The 23,136-nt window shown below is 46.9% G+C and overlaps 1 protein-coding gene across 2 annotated transcripts in view; it reads right to left on the reverse strand.

Moving 5' to 3' along the window:
* Dglucy (D-glutamate cyclase) overlaps window positions 1-23,136 on the reverse strand; it is a 76,675-nt gene that overhangs the window by 37,930 nt on the left and 15,609 nt on the right. The window contains exons 1-3 of one of the 2 annotated variants that reach the window (XM_075948045.1): window positions 20,128-20,217; window positions 8,630-8,755; window positions 2,599-2,749 (exon numbers count right to left, since the gene is read on the reverse strand). In XM_075948045.1, the coding sequence (XP_075804160.1) occupies window positions 2,599-2,749; window positions 8,630-8,755; window positions 20,128-20,143 (293 nt within the window). In that variant the 5' untranslated portion in view covers window positions 20,144-20,217. Of the gene's footprint in view, window positions 1-2,598; window positions 2,750-8,629; window positions 8,756-20,127; window positions 20,218-23,136 lie in introns of those variants that run through there. The other variant, XM_075948047.1, reaches the window with a different exon arrangement.

The following is a 23,136-nucleotide window of genomic DNA, read 5'->3' on the forward strand; positions in this document are numbered from 1 at the left end:
AGGGCAGTGGAGGGGATGTCCGAGGTTAACGTGTCTAGGGGACTTGGTTTCCACCTTGGGCTTGACTGGTATTCCTGAAGCATGACCAGACCTTTTACTGAATGACGTGGCTCCCATCTCATTCAATTTCTCGAACAACAACATGAGATCAGTCAGACCCACAAGAATAAAATCCTGGCCTTTCTGCCCTGGAGAGAATGCTTGCAGACCCAGACAGAGCATGGTGGCTTCAAGAAACCTCTCAGAGCTCACAGGTCAGCGTTCACAGGGTCAGGCCTCCTCTCTCCATAGAGGATCTCTCCGTGAGGTTGAAAGCCCCGTGTGGTACAAGCCTCACCTCTGCTCACCCCAGATTATTCTTCCTTTCCACTCATGTGCCAGGGGTGGGGTTGTGGGATGGCCAGGGTGTGACTCTACCTTCAGATACCTGCTACACAGAACAGCAAGTGTCTAGACAGTGGAGGGATGCAGGAAGATGAGAAGGCTTCCTCTTCTACTATGCTAGTCTGGATCTCGAGTGTCCCCCAGAAGCCCATGGGCTCATGCATGACCCAGCCTGCGGTAGTAGTGGCAGGTCTGGACCCTGAGAAGGTGAGGACTAGTGAGGGGAAGTTCGGCCATTGGGGACATCCCCTTGAGGAACAGGACTCTACTTTCCCACTGTCTTCGCCAGCCGCTTTGCTCCATCACTATGTCGTGCTGCCTTGCACAGGCCCAAGCAATAGGTCGACCATGAACTGAAGCCTCTCAAATAGCCGCCCGAAACAAGCCGCTCTGCCTTCACGATGTTTGTCTTGGGTGTTTTCTCATAGTGTTGGAAAGCACACAACTCACCAAGCGGGAGGTGTTGGGTCTTGAGGTGTAAGTAGGGGTCTATAAACGGGATAGGAACGAAAGCACACCTAGGCAGAGGTTGCCGAATGTGCAAAGCGTGGAGGCACTGAGTGTACCAGGTCTGTACCAGGATGCTCCAAGCTGGTAAACAGGAAGTACCAGCTCAGGCCCTAGCAGCATTTTCAAGGGGCTGTCTCATCCTCTAGTCTATGGAATGTAATGGCAAACCTTCTGTCTGGGGAGAAAGCTGGGGGTGTCCTGAGTACCAGGGGAAACTGAGCTGGGGCCAGGTCACCACCGGTCTTGAGATGGCACTGAGGCACAAACTACAGCAGGCCTTGGAGGCTTTGAAATAATCACGTGACCAGATGCAGACTTAGAAAAGGCCACTTTTGTGGGTGAGCAGAAGAGGGGCACGGGGGGGGGGGAGGAGAGAGCGGGAGGAAGATCAGGAGAGCAGGTACAGGGTCTAACAGTCTAGGTCAGAGAAGGTGGAGCCGCAGCTAGCCTTGCAAATGAAGCTAGGGCATGGTGGAGAGACATAGAGACAAGCTTGCCAGGGCCACCTATGAGGCTTGCTCTGCCATGCTCTTATGTGTGGAAATACATCTAGTATCCTTAGTGAATACCTGGCACTAGCTAGGCCCATAGATGCTAAGCCTCTATGTGTTCTTTCCCTTGTATTTCCACACCTGATGTTTGCATTATAAATCAGATTCACAGTGATTGGAATGATATACTGTCATAAAAGTTATTTAAAACGTCGAGTTATTTATTCCTGAAATTTTCCATGCCGTATTTTTAGACACTGGTCACCCGTGGGTAACTGAAACTGTGGAGAATAAGCAGCCAGGAGCTAAAAGGGACATCTGCTGTCTAAGAGTCTGTGCAAGACAAATGGTATTTTCCCCTGGGGGTTAGTGATGCAAGCATTGTTCTTTTCTTCCAGTTCCTGTGCAAGGGCTTTCTGGCGGGAATGACAAAGTGACAGGTGGCAGGGCCTGTCATGGTTAATTTTAATTGTCAATTTGACACGATCTAGAATCACGTGGGAAGAGAGTCTCAGGTTGGCCTGTAAGGATGTCACTGGGAGATTGAAGTGGGAGGATCTGTCTCCTGTGGGTGGCATCATTCCCTAGGTAAGGGGATTCTGAGCCGCACAAGAGTGGAGAGAGGAAGAAAGCTAAGCACAGTCATGCGTGCATTAGTTTATTGCTCCTGGGCCAGGATTGGTGGGACACACCTTTAGTCCCAGCATGTGGGATGGGGCGTGCAGACGCTGGTGGATCTCTAGGAGTTCAAGGCCAACCTGGTCCACACAGCCAGTTCTAAGCCAGCCAAGGTAGTGAGACCTTATCTCAAAAAAAAAAAAAAAAAGTATTGCTCTCTTCTCTTGACTCTGGATATAATGTAATTGACTGCTTCACGCCCCTGCCACCCTGCTTCTCAGGTAGCGATGAGCTAAAACAAACCCTCCCCACTCTTAGTTGCTTTCGTCAGCATATTTTATCACGACAATAGGAAATGGAACAAGACCCTGCCCACAGGGTTTCTCCAGGCCTGGGATAGGGGCAGGTGTGGGGTTGGCAGACAGGGTTTGGAGCAGGAAAGGTGGAGAGGACAACTTGTACCTGAGCAGTGGTCATGTGATGCACATGCCAGAACCTGTGTGGTCCCTAAGGCTGGATCAGTGTACCTTCTAACAAAGGACTCAAACCGCACCATCTTGCCACACTTAGATAGACCGTAGCATAGGGTTCTTACCTTCTGTCTGGAACAGCACTCAGGCAGGGCAGCACCTTCTCCGGCTCACTCTGCCTCAGCAGGGGCAGAGGACCACAATTGGCCTGGCAGAAGCTTTCAAAGGCTGGTGCTAGGGATCTGGGTAGGACCACCACACTAGCTGGCTGGAGTCCTGGGTTGGGTGAGAGATGGGATAAAGACACACCTGGTTGATGCTTGCACACTCTTGTTTGAGATGCACAGCAAAGTGTACTTAAGTGTGTAACGCAGTTGTGTATGGTGGAGGAGCACACCTATAGTCATAGCGCTCAGGAGGCTGAGGCAGGAGATCACAGGTTTGATGTCTGCCTGGGCTACATGGTGAGACCCTGTCTCAACAAACAAACAAACAAACAAACAGAAAGTATATTTTTGCACGATAAACACACCCACCTAGCAAGCATCCAGATTGAGAGACAGCATGATCAGCTCCTCAGAGTCCACACCCTGGCTGCTCCATCCACCGTGCCACTATCCTGACTTCTAACCCATGACCCACATGACGGAACCGCATACCATACATATTTTAAGTTCTAATTCTTTCTCTAATATCTAGGGATTGACCCATATTGCATGTCATGGCAGTCTGTTCATGTGTTATGTATGGTGTGTGGTAATTCACACAACGAGAAGGGGAAGGACTTTTAACCGGATATCACAGATGGCCCACCCTGAACATGACAGAGGATACATGTGCTCTCCTATTTGACATTCACCTGGGCTTACGGTGGAAAAACCCAGTCAGCTTTGCTGGACACTGCCCAGCAACTTCCCACTGTGGCTCTTCTGAGTGGTACAGCCACCCTTGGTGGGCATCTCTGCCCATCTTTTTCAGTTTTGCAGTGTCGGTGGCTGTGTCAAGGCGGTCACACTGCGGCTGCCATGTGCTCTGTTGGTTACTTGTCTCATTGCGTGACAAAAAGGGAGAAAGGGAATATTTTGTTCAGTTTCAGGGCATACGGCCATTGCATGGGGAGGGCATGGTACCAGGAGGCAGCTGGTCACGTGGTGTCCACACTCAGGAGGTGGAGAGTAAAGGATTCTAGTATTCAGCTAGTTTTCCCATTTTTCCTCAGTCCTGGGTCCATGGAATGACACCCTAATATCTTCCTGCCTCAGTGAGCTAATCTAGAGAACCTTCCATAGACCTGCTTGGTTTCCATGGTAATTCTAAATACATCAAGTTGACAGCCAGGATTTACCATCATATGTGCCTTGCCCTGGTGACTGACATGACTCTCACCTGTGTTGCCGTCTTTTGGCTAACCTTCGGCAGATGTTGACTGTCTGCAGATTGATTACTGAAGAGTGGACTCATGGTCTCAACGGGGAGGTAGGGGAAAGTCTGTTTGCGTACCATGAGCTCCTCTGAAGCAAACGACCGTCCTGGGCATGGAAAAGCTCTCTGATTTTGTATGCAGATGACACTCATCTTGAGTCTTGACTTTCTCCCCAGCTCTGTCACCCCTGTAAAGTGGCTTTTCATCTCTTGGCCTCAGTTTTCGCACCTGGAAGCTGCCACTAACAATGTCTACCTCAAAGAGACCTCTGTCAGTTGTGATCTGTCAACATCAAATCGTTGTTAAAGGAACAATGGCAGCTGAAATAGCATGCTTGACATAGCCTCTTTTTTATAAAATTGACGAAAGAACTCAAAGGGAATATATCTGCACAATCATGGCTATCTACAGGTGATAAGACTGAATGACTTCAATGCTCTTCTCTGGAGACACCCTTCTCAGAGTTATAAAACCAAGGTTGTGGTTGGGCAGGTCCCCAAAAGTCCATGAGTTGGAACTTTGGTTCCTCGTCAATGGTTCTCAACCTCTCTAACCCTTCACTCCTTTAATACAGCTCCTCATGTTGTGGTGACCCCCAACCATAAAATTATTCCATCGCTGCTTCCTAACTATAATTTTGCTAATTCCTATGAACTGTGATGTAAATTTCTGATATGCAGGATATCCAGCATATGCCCAAAGGAGTCGTAACTCACAGGTGAAGAACCACTGTCCTGTGTGTTAGTGGGAGGTGGAGCCTACTGGGACATTTTTGGGTCATGGCTGCAACCTTCTTGGAAGAGTCAATGTCTTCTTATGAGTTTGTATTCTCATGGAACTGACTCAGTCCCACAGAAACAGTTGTTGCAAGACGCCCCCGCCATTCCTGCTTGCCCTTCGACACACAGCAACTTGCCTTCTGCTTTCCACCACGAGTTAAAGCTGGATGTGGCCCCTGCTCGATTCTAGAACCAGGAACACTTGCCTTCTGCTTTCCACCACGAGTTAAAGCTGGATGTGGCCCCTGCTCGATTCTAGAACCAGGCTCTTGGACTCTCCAGCTTCCCAAACCATGAGCTAACAGTAACCTTTCTTTTATAAATCCGTTCTTTTATAAACCACCCACTATGCTGAATAACCTTGAGCATCACCTTGATGGGACTTAGAATCACCATGGAAACAATCATCTGGCCTGTATGGACCGGGTAATAACTGAGGTGGGAAGACTCACCCTAAACGAGGATGGCACCATTCCATGGGCTGGGGTTCTGTACTGAAAAAAAGTGGGCTGAACAGCGGCATCCATCAGTCTCTACTTCCTGATTGCTGATGCCACGTGACCGTGTGCCTAATGGTCCTGTCACCTGGGTCTGTGAGCCAGAGCACACCCTTCCTTCCATTGGTTGTTGCTTTTGTTACGTATTTTGTTACAGCCATGAAACAGGTAACCAACACACACTGTATTAGATGTTTTGCTACAACAATTAAGACAGAGACGACGCTACAGTCAGAGCTGTGCTCTACTAGAGAAAGAACTTTGGGAACAGTTTTCCTAATGGCCAGATGTGCGCCGTCAACCTGTGGACATTTCTGGTCTACAAGAACACTGGGACACCATCGACAGACATTCACCGTGTGCTTACAGTGTTCCAGGTTGCTCTGTGCTAAGCGATTAGTGAACTCTTCATCATGGCGCTGTGTCCACTGGAGCACAGACTCTGGACCCTTGTGTGATGGGTTCAAGACTTCCTCAGAGAAGAGGGGTGAAGTAGACCATGACCATCTCCTGGGAAAACCCCAGGACCAAGGACCAGCAAGCGGTGAGGCAGTGCAGCTACTCATTACCTCAAAAGTGTCTGCCTGAGTCACCAACAGGCTTCCCGAGGGCACCCCAGTAGCCCAGAAGGAGAGGGTGCCCGTGTACTTTTCAAGCAGGCCACACTTGGCTCCACAATGACCTGCATCTGTGGGGAGGTGCCGGTAAAGCAGCCAGCTTAAAGGCCTCCTGTATCTCCACGGCCTCTTCCCTCCGAAGCCTATTGTGAGGACAAATTGGATTTTTAATGCAATAAATCAGGGAGGCATTAGGGACACAAAGCCTCTTTGTTTCCTTTTTAATTAAATGCACTTCGGGAGCTGAGGGAGATGAATAGGAGAGTCCTGAGTTGTCCCCATTAGCAGTACAATATGGAATAGAGGCCACGCGGCCCCTCTTTAGAGGGCAGTGGGCAGACCACACTTCTAGGTGAAGGTGCCTCATAGCCCAGTGTGATTCACACATCCCTGGGGTTCTCAGGTTCCATTTAAGGTCATGACACTTTCTCTTTGTGGAGAGAGACTCAGTGATTAATTCTGAGTCTTTTAACCAAAAATCGATTTTTTAGCAAGAATGAGGGGGAAGCAAACCTTCAGTGCTGTTAATCAGATTAGAAGCCTGTAACACTGAGCCCTAGGCTGGAGTCCTCCAGCTTTTGGAGCGTGCACCTCCTGATGGATCATCCTACAGACGGCAGTTGGCTTGGAAGGAGCTTAGCAGCCCACATAGCCCTCCAGAAGGCTCCCGTGGAGGAGACTGTCCCCATTTTTTTTTTTATTTTGGAAACAAGCCTGGGAAGGTCACATTGGTTGCTCACAGTGTGGCTCTAGTGAGGAGCAAATCTGGGACCCACACTCTCACTGTCCACCCTGGGGGTTCAGACCCACTGCCCCCTTGAGGGTCCAGGATGCGGTCACTGTCTGGGGTGAGACTCCTGTTTGCTGAAGGTGTACAATGGCTTTGCTAGACCTTGGGAGTCTTTTGTATAAATTCTGCTTCCTGCTGTTCATGTACCAACAGACCATCTTCATTGGCTTGGGCCTTGGCCATGTGACTTGTTTTGGCTGAGAGGACATTAGTCTGTGGTGTGGACAGTCTTGGGTCATGGCTTGCATATATATCTTAGCGGACTGCTTTCTCTTGGAGTCCTGAGCTACCAACCAAAGAAGACTGGCCACCATGTTGGAGTGTCCGAGTTTGCCTTTCTCTTGTGACGAACGCCATGACCAAAAGCAGCTTGAGAAGGAAAGGGTTTAACTTGCTTACACTTTCAGGCTACAATTCATTGTTTGGGGAAAGTCAGGGCAGGAACCCAAGAACAGAAACAGAAGCTGTGGAGAAATGCCGTTCACCGGCCTTGTGCTCAGCTGATTTTCTCCTATAGTCCAGACCCACCTACCTAGGGAAGGAGCTGCTCACCATGGGCTGGGGGCTCTTGAAACAATTAGCCATCATGAAAATACTCCATAGATGCAGCCACAGGAAATCTGATTGAGAAAATTACTCAGTTAAGGTTTCCCCCTTCCCAGGTGACTCTCGGCTTCTCAAGGTAACAATGGAAGCTAGCCAGCGGACAGAGGCTCCACAGAAAGGAATTTTAGGCTTTCTGGTTCGGTTACCTCATCGGCCATCGGAGTGAGGGAGAAGGCATCTTGGATGGTCCAGCCAGATGGTACAGGCAGAGAAACTGCTTCACCAAGCCCAGCGTCTGCTTGTGACTTGTGAAATTTATAGCTCTAAGCCATTACTCTTAGGGTGTTTTGCTATGCAATGACAGGTACTGATTAACCCACAAATAACAATCAAGCCTGTCATAGCAATCTGTTAAATAAGAACTCTTGTTTTAAGCACATTAAACACACTACTGGCTTTTTCTTTGGTGTTTGCACCATAACCAGAGAAGTCTATAGACTACCTTTTTGTTCTTTTTTCTTTTGGTGCGAGGGATAGAATCCAGGGCCTTGAGAAGAGTAGGCAAGTTCTCTACCATACTGAGCTATATCTTAAAGCCTTAAAGGTTTGTACTGTGAAATATTGGTGGGACTTAGATCAGTGACATATCACATGTCTGCATGCATGTGCGTGTGTGTTTCGGGACTTTGGGAGCACTGGCTGTCATGCCTAGGAGACAGTGGAAGAATAGGTGCCACACAGAGAGTAAGGCCATCATAGGGTAGGGAAAGTTGATCTGGAACAAGGGCAGTTAAAAGACACCATGGCCTGGGCCTCTTTTCCCAGGGGGAAAAACAGTTTTCCTCTTCTTCTTCTTCTTCTTCTTCTTCTTCTTCTTCTTCTTCTTCTTCTTCTTCTTCTTCTTCTTCTTCTTCTTCTTCTTAGTTTTATTTTTTTTTTGATTTAGGGTCTCAGTATGTAGCCAAGGCTAGCCTCAAATTCTCAGCAATCTTCCCACTCAGTGTCCAAGATGCTGGAATTATATGCATGAGCCACCATGCTAGCATAAAAACATTGTTTTTATGGTCTGAGTCTGTGGGCAGTTCTCCATATGGAGTTTGGTAAGCAAGCTGAACTGGATAGCGCTAGATCCTCTCATGAGGTTTCTACACCTCAAAACTAGTCCAAACTGTCAGAACATTCTGGGAAGTTAGTGACTATACCTAACCTAATAGCATGTTTGCTCTTTTTTCCCGACTGACAGGATGTACGTGTGTATGCATGTGCACACACATACATATACATACATATGCACACACACATGAGTGCACACACATATACACACATACTCAGGCACTGTAGTACACCTGTAATCTCGGCACTCAGGAAGTGGTGTCAGGAGGATCAAAATTTCAAGGTTATCCTCAACTGTGTAATGGGTCTGAATCCAGCCTGGGCTAGTGACATGAAACCCTGTCTTAATAAAACCAAACCAACACTCAGCCAAATGTCTAGTCCCGCTTACCTTCAGTCATGATGGCTGTGTTTCTGATGTGTGCTGTCTTTGGTAGACGCCTTATGGCAGAGGGAAGACGGGACCTCAGGAGAAGTGAGAAGGGCACCATGCTGTCCCCAAAGGGCTGCAGGGAACCTGCACAATGGAGGAAGGAAGAGGTTAGAGGTAGTTTCCCTATAGGTGCAGAGTTGGTGCAGGATGCTCTGCCCTGGGCTGTCTATGGCCAGGCACTGCTGAGGATAAGTTCTTCCCTGTCAGGTCTCAGTGTCCAGTGAGCTCACTAATGCCTGTGACTTCTGCATGCTCTTCTCCCGACCCTATCTCACCCCCAGGGCCTCATCTTCCACAGCAGCAGCCCAGAACCTGGTCTCTGCAGAGCAGCCAATAGGCTGGGACAGGCCTCCTCGCTCTCAGAACATTCTTTGAATTACTCTTGTGGAGCGGAACCCATGGCAGCCTAATGTTCTACTTGACTTTGTATATAATTTTCTCCCTAGTACCTGGCAGACAGAGACACTTTTTAGACTCCTTCCGCAGGCTACAGAGCACCCAGGACAACCCAAGTATGCAGTACATCCCCAAATTCTCTCCCTGGACAGAATAAACGCGGGAGTGGCATTTACAGTCTCAAATGAAACCCCAGATTCACTAGCTGTCGCTGTGACTTTTGATGTTCAGACCGGGGGTCTTAGAAGGTAGGGACCTGGTGTTTTGTTGTTTATAACTCCTTCTACAGTGATTTATTTGGGCTTTGGTAAAAGAATATATGTTGTAAAATTTAAATACAGAATATGTTTTAAAATTACAATGAAAAGTTTAAAACTTGGGACTTGAAGCTGGGCAGTGGTGGCGCATGCCTTTAATCCCAGCACTCGGGAAGCAGAGGCAGGCGGATCTCTGTGAGTTCGAGACCAGCCTGGTCTACAAGAACTAGTTCCAGGACAGGAACCAAAACCACAGAGAAACCCTGTCTCGAAAAACCAAAAAAAAAAAAACCCAAACAGAAAACAACTTGGGACTTGAGCAATTACTCAGTTGGTAAAGTGCTTTGTTGTGTAATAAGAGAACCTGAGTTTGGATCTCCAGCACCCACGCAAAGATCCGTGCACACCAGAGTGGGCTTGAAAGTGTGTGTAGCACTCAGGAGGTAGAGAGAGGAGGAACCCTGGGGCTCAAGTCAGTCTAACCAATCAGTGAGCTCCAGGTCCAGTGAGAGACCTTGTCTAGGAAAACAAGGTGGAGAATGATTGAGGAAGATGCCCAGCCTCTAACCTCGATGAACCCATGGGCATACACAGCCCCCAAGCATGTGTGAATACATATGGACACATACACTGCATACGAAGTTTAAAGATTATTTTTAAAAATAGAAACAGCCTCAAAGCTGTAGGAAACTATGCCTAGAAGAAACCTTATAAGTTGATTTCTTACTTGGCCCTGAGTGTTCAGCTGGGTTAGCTAGCAGCACCCACCTCTGGCCCACGTTCTTTTTATTCAGATAGGCCAAGTACCTGGCATAAAAACACAAAAGCAAGTGTTTGCTGGATGACTGGCTGGTTGCAGAAGGGAAGAACGCGTGGTTTGAGGGCAGCGTTAGAGTGAGGAGTTTAGACAAGCCTGATTTTCCACAACTATTTCTATCGAAAGAGATACACTCAGTGGGATTCAAAACCACCAATTTGTGTTTTCAACTCTAGCCAATCTCCTAGGTAGAAAACCATGTAAGTAAGCTTCAGGTCTAATTTAGGAAAGATTTGCGCTTGTATAGAATCCCAAACAAACAAAAGAAGAAGATCGAGCTAGGAAGAAGAGAGGTGCATTTAAAACCGACTGGAGTGCTTGGATTTAATAGCTGCAAACAAAGAGGGCACAGAGGAGAGAACAGTCAGTCCCGGCTGGGGTTGGGAGCCCACAGGGTCAGGTGAGGTTGGATTCTGAACCCCAGTGGAAGGCAAAGCTGAGGCTCTGGCAGGTTGAACCAGCACTTGTCTCCTGGGCCAGCAGGTCAGACATGGGCTCATGCCGCCAGTCAGCAGCTGAAGTCCTAGATGTCTGAGCTTCCCAGAGGCCCTGCAGGGGACTTAGCACCTCCATCTGGCTCTGAGTAAAGGCCAAAGGCAGAAGTATTCTGCAATGGCGTGGGAGACGGCAGCCAGAGTCTCTGGTCTCAGGTCCACGCGAGGCTGGAGGATGAAAGACTGTGAACCAAACCCCACTGAAGTGAGACCTCCATGAGACCTGGCAGTGAAAGCCGATAGGCCTTAGCCCGGCTCCTGGGGGATGCTGCCTTCCTTCTCCTTATTCATCTATTGTGTAAATAGAAAGATAAGAAGATCCTCAATTGACCTCCCAACACAGAAATAAATATGGGTAGGTAGAAACCTGTCCCGTGAAAAGCAAGCCGCGTGTGTGCCGTGTGTGCTTGCTCAGTTGGAAGGACAAAAACAGTGTCCTATCTGGCATCTAACTTCCTATCTTCTGGGTTATTCCCTAAATAGAGTTTAAACTGTCTACTCACAACAAATGATAGCAGCTGCCACCATTTCTGGGCACCCACGGTGTGCCAGGCTCCATCTATTGGTTAATTGTAATAACCTTCCAAGAAAAGTACTAAAGGTTAAACTCAGTGTAGACAAGGAAGCAGAGGCTAAGGGAGGTCCAAGAAGTTACATAAAGTCCCATAATTAATGGGTACAGACATAATATAATACAAACCAGATTAAGTTAATGAGTTAATGGTATCTACCTACCCAATCTATGTATTGGGTATAATCTGTATAATCATCTATCCATCCATCATCCATCCATCCATCCATCATCCATCCATCCATCCATCCATCCATCCATCCATCCATCATCCATCCATCCATGGTACTAAAAATTTGTGCATCTTAGCAACAACACAAACCATTCCCTTATTAACCACAATGTGATTGCAGGGCCAGAGTCTATATGTTTCTTCGAGAACTGAATACAAAACTCCTTTGGCTTTCCACCATGACCCTTGGTGAACTCACAGCTGGGTGCCACTGCTGAGGAAGGTATCTCCTTCCTCGGTATCTTCCTTTAGAAGTGAGAGGAGACAAGATTAAAACAGTGAGTCTGGGCTGAGTTCCAAGAAGCCACTTTCCTATCAAGAGCTCTCCTTTTCCCTTTAGAGAAGAACAAACCATCAAATCATAAGTACTATTATTCCCTGGCATCAATGATGCCAATAATGGGCCCCAAAGACAAATGTCCTCTCATCAGGGTCTGACACACCCAAAGTCCAGAGTAAAAATATCCGGTCCACCCCTATGGTGCATGGCTGAAATTCCACCTTCACAGAGCCAGTCCTTTGCTTAATTTAAGCAATTAAATTCTAGGGATGCATCCTAAAATATTTTCAGATAGCGAATAAAATCCCAGAGTATGTAGCAGTGGTGTTTGTCCTATAGATAATTTAGAGACCACTAAGTTAATGGAACACACCCAGGGCTGATTATGTTGGAGATAATGTGTACATTTGTCCTCGTCTTTTTTTTCCGTTGTTATAGCAAAATACCTAAAACTCTGAATAGCTTATTAAAGAAATAGAAGTTTAGTAGTTAGGCATGTTGGCACGCATCTTTGGTCTCAGCATTTAGGAGCCTGAGACAGGAAAGTTGCCAAGGCTAGATTGGGCTACATAATAAGTTTGAGGCAAGTCAGATATTCTCTTTCTTTCTCTCTCTCTTTCTCTCTCTCAAAAAAAAAAAGCAAAGTAAATGCAATCTAAGTCTATTTGACTGGAATCCCAGGACCTTGCATTGGCATCTACTGAGGACTTTTCTGGTGCCCTCGGACAGGACAGAGGGTATCAGTCACACACGTGGTGGGGCAGAGATGTGGTGGGGCAGAGAAAGTGTGCTAGCTCAAGTCTCTCTTTTCTTGTGAAGCCACCAGTGCCTAATTACTTCAGAAAGGTCCTATCTTCAAATACCATTAACACATAATCTGGAGATTAAATGCTCAGTTTGTCAACTCTGGAGGGTAATGTAGTTTTATTTTGTTGCTGTGATAAAATTCTCTGACAAGAGGCAATTTAGGGAGAGAAAAGGGCTTATAATTTCAGGTTATAGTCCATTATTGCTGGTAAACCACAGAGGCAGGAGCTTGAGATGTCTGGTCAACCATATCCACAGTCAAGAGCCAAGAGATATGAATGCACTTATGTTGCCTACTTGCTGTTAAGATAGCTTTCTTCATTCATACAGTTTGTGTTCTAGTTTAGGGAATGGTTCCATCCACAGTGAACTCGGTCAATTAAAGATCAAGGCAACCCCCACAGACATGCCCACATACCAGTCTGATCTAAATAACTCTCCAACTGGGACTCTTTCCAGTTGATTGTAGACAAATTGACATTTAAAACTAATTAGCAGCTAGTCATGGCAACGCATGCCTTTAATCCCAACACTGGGAGGCAGAGGCAGATGGATTTATGAGTTCGATGCCAGCCTGATCTACAGAGTAAGTTACAAGAAAGCCATGGCTACACAGAGGAACCCTGTCTCAAAAAAAAACATTTAAAAAATTCAATAACTTTAAAGAACAAACAACCACACAACTAAATAGCATAGGACACATATTCAAACAAGATCCAGAAAAGGAAATCTAGATTACTTAACTAGTTTTTTATATGAGCTAGCTCTTTAAAATTTTTTACATTTATTTGTTATTTATTTGTGCATGCATGTACATACACATGGATTGGACTCATTGTTAGATATGACAGCAAACATCCTTAGCTTCTGAGCTGTCTTGAGAGTTCTAAAACGAGGCATCTCTTTGTGCCTCATCTGAGACAACTTTCCCAACATATGAAGGAAACAAGGCTGGTGATTCTCTATGTTCAAGCACACCACCTCTATTTAAATCCATACAGACCAGCTCTGGGAGGGTGGACACGGAGATGACAGGGAAAGGAGCTTAAAGCAGGAGTCCTACATGTGGAGAGGGTGACGTGTTTCCATGCATCCTTATGTCTGTTCTGGCCTCCATCCACTCTTAAGCCCCCCTCCTCAGCCAACTCCAGGGAGCCAGAGACTCTCAAGAGGGCCTTTTCTTCTCATCCAAAAGTCTCACATTCCTCTCTCTCTCTCTCTCTCTCTCTCTCTCTCTCTCTCTCTCTCTCTCTCTCTCTCGGCAGGGTTCCTCTGTGTAACAGTCCTGGCAGTCCTGGAATTCTGAAATTCACATCTACCCATCTATCCATACATCTACCCATTCATTCATCAATACATCTATCATCCACCTGCTTATGCACCCATCTGCTCAAACACTCGTTCATCTATTCATCCATTCACCCACCCACTCATTCATCCATCTATCATCCATCGTCCAACCATCCATCCATCCATCCATCCATCCATCCATCGTCACCCATCCATTCATGTATCCATGTATCCATCAATCCATCCATCCATCCATCCATCCATCCATCCATCCATCCATCCATAATCTGTCCATCCATCATCATCCATCCATCCATCCATCGTCATCATCCATCCATGTATCCATCTATCCATCAACTATCCATCCATCTATCCATCCATCATCCATCCATCCATCCATCCATCCATCCATCATCCAACTGAGAGCAAGTTGGATTCTCAACCTAGCTGCACACTTATGGGGGAATCACTGACCTCTCCGTGTCTGTTTTACCTCCAGGTCACAGACTACCAATAGTATGATCCTCATAGCTGTGCTCAGGCCTAATGAGTTAGTGCATGTGTACTTCTTGGGTCACTTCCTGGCCTGGTTCCCATTTAGCCTTGTAGAAGCATTGTCTCCATTCCTTACTCTATGTGCTGGAGACACTGTGGTAATACGACAGCCACAACCTACGCCCTTAGGGATTCACCATCCCAGGAGACAGACATTAAACACATAATTACCATCATGCCTGTCTCCTGTGGAGAGGAAAAAAGTAAACAGTTGGCTGAAATATAATGTGCTTAGCATTTCTAGGCTACATGGACGGGAGCTGGAAAAGAAGCGGAGTCCAAACTGAGGAGTGTGGGTTGCTTGAGTAAAAATGAAAGACCTTCTCAGTCTGGACAGAAGCGACAGTGGTAGGGAAACTCAGGGAGGGACCCGATTTTCTGTGCATTCGTACGTGACACAGGGAGGGGGTGGTAAGAGCAGGGGCACCAGCAACAGTACCCAGCACACAGGTGGCACTTACAAGGGGGATGGGTGCCGAAAGCATCATTCACTAGGACCCCTGAGAGGAGGCAGCCAGAGAGGCAGGTGATACGCCATGGGGCTGAGCAGCTCACGGCAGCACGTGTTTCACAGAGAAACCAGTGGTTCACGGAGGTCAAGAACTACACAGTACAGCAAGGCTTCACTGGGACATTGCATGCTCTTTTCCCATACCACCTCATTCTGCTCTGTCAGCAACAAACACAGAGGGAGGACTCTTATATTGATGTAGGACTGGATCTGGGACCTCGAGGGTCCCACACAAAAACTGGAACATACAGTCTGTTTCCTGGATGCTCAAGCTAACCTAGAAGACTTGTTTACAAGAACTCAGAGTTTGCAGTGTTACAAAACGCCATTTCTGGTTTCCATAGCTGTCCCCTGGACCAGTTCCCCAGAGTCCCTCCACGTGCTAGTGAGAGAACAGAACGAGTAGGTGTTCAGACCTTGTCTCTACTCATTAATTTCTGTGGTGGGAGTTGCTCAGTGTTTGCCAAGAGAGTTGCTGGTGGTAGCCTAAATACAACTGCAAATTTGCAAAATAAATGTTGCTGTAAGGAAGAAGGCATCCTAACTGTACAAACATTTCATTACATATGTCATGACAATAACAGAGACAAAAGAGGGGGTAAATGCTGGCAGTCAGAATTAGCATTTGTTTATTGTCAAAGCTAGGTCAGCTTCAAGTGCTCCCAATATGAAAAGAATTGTTAACAAATGAATATTTCCCATCAAGAGGAACAGTGGTTCCTTCACCTTCCCTTTGATAAAGGATTCAGTCCTAAAGCCTTTGGGTGGAGCAAAGAGAGGTAGGAGCCACAAGTCAGAGCAGGGCACAGAGAGTCATAGTGGCCCAAAGCAGGGTGTCAGAGCCCCTAGGCTGCCGTGTCTCAGCTCCATGGGAGTGAGAATGCGCTCCTATGGTGGTGATGAGTGCTGCCCAGACCTGGCCTGCAAGGGTGAGAGTCCAAACAGCCTGAAAGGGCTGCTCTGTGTAGAAGGAGATGACGGCGAGGGGAGATTTTGGTTATATCTAAAAATTCAACATGTTAGAATCCCAAGAACTTTCTCTTCAGGGAGGTACAACATGGCAAGGAAAACACTAACAAATTCTGGAACTTCTGAATTGCATCAGGAGATACTCATTCCTAGGCATAGTGGGCATCGCTGCCTAGAATTGAATGTTTACTTTGTGACCGGCACTCATTTCTATAGCCCTGGCTAGCTTAGAACTCAATATGTAGATCAGGCTGGCCTCAAACTCACAGAGATCTGCCTGCCTCTGCCTCTCAAATGCTGGAATTAGATTAGTGCTTAGCAGAACTAGATTTTCAAGAATGTAGGTCTGTGTGTGTGGAGTGCGTATCTCTTAACTCTGCCTGGGAGCAGGCAGTACCTCGCAGGAGGAATGAGTCCGTCTGATGATGTACAGATTGTTGGACTGAGGACACCTTTTACTGTTAAAATGAATTGAGATTCCTTGGGGAAAATTCATGCTGAGAAAGGATGGCCTCTTCTAGAGGATTCAGGTTTAATGTCCAGCACCCACATGGTGGTCACAACAGTCTATAGCTCTAATTCCCGGAGGATTTGACATCCTTTTCTGGTTTCTCTAGGCACCAGGTCCACATGTGGCACAAAACCAAGTAGAGGTGCTTAATGACACAGCTTTATACATATAAACATGGCAAAACGGGAAAGTTTATTCAATGTATGTTTTATTTATAATGGTTGGTGTTGTCAGCTTGATAGAATCTAGAATTATCCATGAGACAAGCCTCTGGGCACACCTGTCAGGGCTATCTAGGTTAAGGATAGTCCCTAAGAATGTCTGTCTCTTGATTGTGTTAACTGATGTAGAAAGACTCATTTTAATTGTGGGCAGGACCATTCTCTGGTCAGTGGGTCTTGGACTGTATAACACAGAGAAAGCAGCTGAACCCTTGGGTTCACTGTGCCCTGTTGCTGTCTGCAGATGTGATGTGACAGATGCTTCAAGCTCCTTGAGTCGCCACTGGCACGGACTGATATAAACCCTTCCTCCCTTCCGTGACTTTTGTCAAGCTATTTATCCCACAATGGGAAAAGAAAGCCAGGAAATCATACTAAAATCATTGAAATGAAAGTTTAAGAAATGCAATCTGTCGTTGTGATTGCTGGGGGCAAGGAAACTGTAGCATGATCCTGAAATATTTCTTTCCAGAAAGCAAAAGTGTGTTCAAAGAATAATGAGACCTTCAGAAGGAACACAGGGTGAACTCTCGCTGGTCACATTGAGGGAAGGGGGAGCCTTAAAACAGTGAATAGTGGGCCTGGAGAGATGGCTTTGCACTCAAGAGCCCTGGCTGCTCTTTTTGAGGACCTGGGTTCGATTTCCAGCTCACACTTAGAGCTGTCTGTCACTCCACTTCCCAGGTGACCTGTCCCACTCTTTTTGACTTCCACAGGCACCAGGTCCACTTGTGGTGCACAGACATAAAACACCCACACACATATAATAAATAAACGTTTTAAATAATGATGGGAGTGTGGGCTAGAGATACGGCTCAGCAGGCAAGGACACTTTCCTCCAAGCCTGACAATCCGATCTTGAACCCCAGGACCAACACGGTAGAATAAGAGCACCAACTCTGACCTCTGCACATACACCGTGCACACAAATCAATCAATCAATCGATCGATCAATCAATCAATCAAATGTAATAAAAATAGAAATAATGATAGGACCGGTTTATAACTCACTAACAGAGGAAACTGTAGATCATAAAGATATTAAATAATTCATTGAAGATTGGGGAATGCTGTGAAATAACCCAGGGATTCTGAGGTTGCCGTTCTTAGACTTTTTGTCATTTTGTGACTCTTTCAAAATCTTAACAAAATGAGAAGAAATAAACCATGGTAAAATTAAATTGTGAGTAAACAAAACGTGGAGTATGTAAACAGTGGGGTAGCTCTCATCCTCCATGGCACACGCTCTAGCAGACAACGCCTGAAGGCATTATCTTAACTGAAGCAAGCCAGACACAGAAAGACAGATGTTGTGAGAGTCCACTCACACGAGGGACCCTGATCAGTCGAGTTCACAGACACAGCAGAGAGTGGGAGCTGCCAGGGGCTGGCAGTGGAGACAGCGGGCAGTTAGTGTTTGGAGTGTCAGGTTGAGAAGACAGAAATTGTTTCGGGAAAAGATGGTGGTGATAACTTAATGACACTGCTCTATGCACATAAAAATGTCAAACAACAGTACAATTTCATGCAAGAAATATTTTACTAAGGAAGTGAAAACTTAAAATTTAAAAATGCATATTTAAAAACGGTAATTGTGACAGCTAATATTGGACATTCATGTAAAAGTTCCGTAGAGAATTTCTTCAGACTCCTGTGGGCCTTGATCAGCCGTGGGGTTCCTCTCCCAAACCTTTCTTGGGAAAGGAAGGTTTTGTGTGGAGGTTTGGTGTGGCCAGACCTTCACTGCATGACTCTGAAAACCTGGTCGTAACTGTCTGCCAACATGACAGTGAATGCCCGTGCTGAGAGTCCCAGGACATCGGGGAGCAGGTCCTTCACAGTGGATGGGCCGTGAGCCGCCTAGCCAAGTAGAGTAACCCGACCGAGGGGCAAAGCTCCAAGGCAGGACTGCTCTGGGCAAGAAAAGCATCCTTCTGCTTCAGAGCTGGCTTGGCCTGTGAAACTAGAGCACGCGTGTTTACTTATTTAATATGGAGTTTCTGTAATGGCTCCATCAGAACACATTCCTGTAACCACGAAATAAGACCCAGGAATCCGCATGGTGTCTGAGTGCAGATGCTGCCAGTGGTCAGTGCCAAGTCACATGGTCCCTTAGGTGAGTCCTAAGTTAAGCCAGACGGTTGGTTACTTTAATGATGTCTAGCTAGCTTTGCACTGCCTACTTTAATGGTATGACCTACAAGCCAAGGCTACCATACACATCACTCCTAGACTGGAGGGGTTGGAAGCTTCAAACACCCCCATTGCTAGGACAGGGCTTCAGTGACAAGGAGCGAGATGCCACGCGTGCCAGGACAGATGTTCCCTTAGCATCTCCCAGTACTATAATTTTCACAGTTTCTAACTATTTATGCAACTGCTCATGAAATTGACTATGTTACTAATTTAAAAAAAAACACCTCTTTTGTTAGGGGCATGTACGTGCTTCTTTAACTGAAAGTAAAATGAATTTCACCTGGTTAGCACTTAGTCTTAGAACCATACCTTAGTCCGGGATGGCTTTAGCACTGCCCCTGAAGAAGTGTGCCACCCGATAGCACTGACATATGAAAGAAAATGTTCAGAATATACAGATAGTAGTGTCTTCTAACAGAAATAGATATTATAGAACAGCAACAATAACACGCTTTAATCCTCTTATGCTCGGTCCAGTCAATCTAAGGCAGTTAGGTTCGAATGATGTATTTACCCATGGGTTACATTTGGAAGAGTATGCAGAATCCAGACAGAGGAGAGCAGCGCTCTGACCAGGTTGGTCTGTGCACACATCCACAGCCTTGCAGATTCGGTTACATAAGAGCAAAGCCATGGCTCCGGCTATTGTTCCAAAGGCTCTCCGAGTCCACTAAAGCTGTGTCCAAAAATAGTCGAGTCTAGGCCTCCCTGTGCTCCAGTGAGGCTTCACAGACTTAAGCTCCAGTCTCAAGTAGGATCACTCCCGCCCCGCCTGGCTTCCTGGCTTGGATCTTCTGACATTACATTTTATGAGTATCCCTGAGCACCAAATGTTCAGTACTCAGTCCCCGCCCTAAATTTGTTATTATCCAGCGTGAACCCAGTGCCAGTTCTATATCCAGGCAGGACCTAGACGCGCGGTCACAACTGTGGGAAGAGGAGGTCTCGTAAGATTTGTTTTAAAGTGACTATCTAGCAAGATGGCCGTGCTAAAGAAAAGCCAGGTTCCTTAAATGGGTTCCCTGGGAAGACTCAAGGATGCTCTCTCTGGGAGGGATGGAGCACTCTCGGGCCCTGGGACAACTCCAGAAAGACAGTAAGAAGCCTCCAGGGCCTAATCCCAGTGTGCAGCTGGCAGCTGCAGGGGCAAGTCCCCGGCTTTCCCTGGTGCATCTCCATGGGAACAGCTCAGCAGCCCCGTGCTGGGAGGTGCACTCCATCTATTTCTATGGCTCCTATCACCATGGCACCTACTTGCTCTGAAAAAACACAGCTAAAAACGGAACATAAAAACGAGGGGGGGCAATCCACTTCCCCACAGCCACCTTCTCCTGCCGCAGCTGTCATACCTGTGATTGCTCTCATGGGCCTTTCCAGTTCAAGGTTCGGGCTTTGCTGTCTGTGTTCTTAAGCGTGGAGAGGCTCACACCCTCTGCATCAGCCCATGGCTGATGTGGCAGAGGTCCAGAAGACTCCCACTCCCTAGAGGAACTCAAGCGAAGCGGCTTGTTCAGGGAAGAAGTGGGAAGTGAGGAAGAGGGGCCGTGATGCCAGTATGCACAGGTGTGCAAGGAAGGACCTTATGTGCTTATTCCGATAAGAGGACCACAAGCTTTCCTGGGAATAGGACTTCTCTTCAGGGCAAGAGACTCAAGGCCAAATCACTCACTGGAAGATTCTCCTCAAGTTGGCTTTGAAACAAAGTACCTAGCTCACAGTCTGGAGTCAGACAGAGAGTTCAAATCCCGACTCATCCATTGGCTAGTCATTCAAGATGGATGGGCAACTTTTCAGAGAGATGAAAGAGTATACCTCACAGGGACAAGCTGCCTGCTGCGACCTCAGCTTCCATGGTCCTTGGCTTTCTCATCGATAAAAGGGGGAGAATAATAACACCTGTCTCAAAGGGGCTTTGCGGCAGTTCCGGGAGGAAATGCTTCTAGCGCCGAAAGAGCTCTCGTGTATGGCCGATGACGATACCTGTTAGGGACGAGGGTATGAGAAATAAAGCATTGCTGTTACAGGATGCTCAGTGGCTGCCTGTCTACCTCTCCCAGGTTTGACTTCCATCCTTAGTCCCCTGGAGCAGGTACAAATGAGGCCCCAGTTTAGACCCTACACTCGTCAGCATCTCTGTGCACGGGACACTTCATGCATCACAGGACACACTCAAGCTTCAGAGTAGGTGACAACGCCTGGCTGCCTGATGCGTGATACACAGTACAAGGTAATCCTCAGGGGCTGGGCCAGATCCCACCCTGGCTCCCTGCATGTGGATTGTATAGTCAGCAGTCTTGAGGGATCTCAACCCCTCTTTCCCATTTATGGACTGAGCGACTCTGTCAGTTATTTCCCAATCCTTCCTCATCTCCCAGTCTATGAAGTGGGGTCACAGTTGTGTCTCAGGGACATGCGGTCTATACCAAGAGGAAGTAGAAAGTACAATTAGAAAAGGCCTCTTGCTCGGAGTCAGTATCCAGTTGACTCTCTGTGACTGTGAGCGCCCTTCTCTTTATCTCTGCACCGAAAAGTTTAAGGCAGGGTAAACTTTGCAAGAAGTGAGTAAGGCCTAGCTAGGCCTTTATGACGTGAGGAGAGAGGCCTGTTTCCTGAGTGTGCCGGTGAACTCTCCGGTGAAACTCCCAGCTCACACCAGGCACTGCCAACGCCCATCCTCTCTCCCAGGCTACGCACTTCACAACTTACTCTCGAGAACAAAGAACAGTCTGCAGCAGCCACACAGCCTGCAGCTGCTCTCATATGCAGCTTCCTCCTTCCTGTCCTTTTGATTTTATAAAGGCAACTCCTGGGGCTGGGGAGACAACTCAGCAGTCAGTACTGCAGTTTCCAGCACCCACATGGTGGATCACGATCATCTATCATTGTAGATCCAAAGGATCTGATGCCCTCTTCTGATATCTGTGGGTTCCTGTATATATACATGTGGGGCACATAAACTCATGTGGGCAATACACATGCATAAACTAATAAATAAATCTTAAAAACAGCTTCCCATATCATGATCACTCTGGTCAATTCTGTAAGAAGCCTGGATTTCCATGTAGGTGTTGTAATTAGAGCGGCGGGGCTGCGTCCCCGGCACCCGGCCGCCCGCATGGCTAGCTTTACCCGAAATGATAACACGGAAACTGTATTCTTTTAAACACTGCCTGGCCCATTAGTTCCAGCCTCTTATTGGATAGCTCTTACATATTGATCTAACCCATTTCTAAGAGAGTCGCCATGATTCTCCCACTCCAGACAGCCGCAGGTTAAGATCTTCTCTGGTAAGCCAGCTCTCGGGCTACACAGATTATTAGAAATGGGTTAGATCAATATGTAAGAGCTAGCCATTGGGCCAGGCAGTTTTCAAAAGAATACAGTTTCCGTGTAAGTATTTCGGGGCATAAGCTAGCCAGGCAGCCGTGAGCCGGGGCGGCAGGAACGCAGCCCGCCACTCTTCTCAACATGTAGGGGATCCACATGCTTCTAAGGAACCAGACTCTAGTTAAGACTCTAAGGAAAGAACATGTGATTTAGGCTATCAACTTGCACGCAGGAGTTGGCGAATGTAGTCTAGACTGGTCCAACCTGTGGATTGCGAACCCTTCCTCCAACAAATCCCTATCTCCAAAAATATTTACATTACGATTTATAACAGTAGCAAAATTACAGTTATGATGTAGCAACAAAGATAATTTTGTGGTTGGGGTCACCACAATATGAGGAACTATATTAAAGGGTAACAGCATTAAGAAGGTCGAGAACCACTGAATTAGAATGAACGACTCTCAAGACGCCCCACGTTAAAAAAAAATGAGTTTGGGCTGTGGGTTCAAGGCATGGATCTGGTCCAGCCAATTTACCATGCTACACTTTACATGCTAAGTATAAAATAGCCTCGAGAGGAAAACCTTGAAAAGAGCTGTAGCTAGAGCCGTGACATTATTGTGAATACCCAGATAGCCCTACCACTGAATCGACTAGTTCTGTGTCTGAGTGTGCGTGTTCCATGTTTAATGCAATTCAAGCTTTTCTGTAATGTCATGATGCAAATGGGACACCGCTTCCTTCCTGCAGGTCCAGGCTCCTCACGACATTAGAACCCAACTCCAACATCAATTCTGCTGCTTTACTCAATCTCATTTCCTTCCTCATTCCATAACCTCAGCGTGTCATTAGGAAGTGCCTTCCAAGTACTTGATCCTAACAATAAAATTCACCGAGGAGCTGGGAGATGACTGGTAGGTAAAATATTAGCAACACAAGCACAAGGACCTGAGTTCCGATCCCCAGCACCTAAGTAAAAAGCCAGGCACGGTGGCACACGATTGTGGTCCCGGAGCTGGGACGCAGGT

This window comes from Microtus pennsylvanicus, chromosome 14, assembly GCF_037038515.1.
Source record: "Microtus pennsylvanicus isolate mMicPen1 chromosome 14, mMicPen1.hap1, whole genome shotgun sequence".
Lineage (NCBI taxonomy): Eukaryota > Metazoa > Chordata > Mammalia > Rodentia > Cricetidae > Microtus > Microtus pennsylvanicus.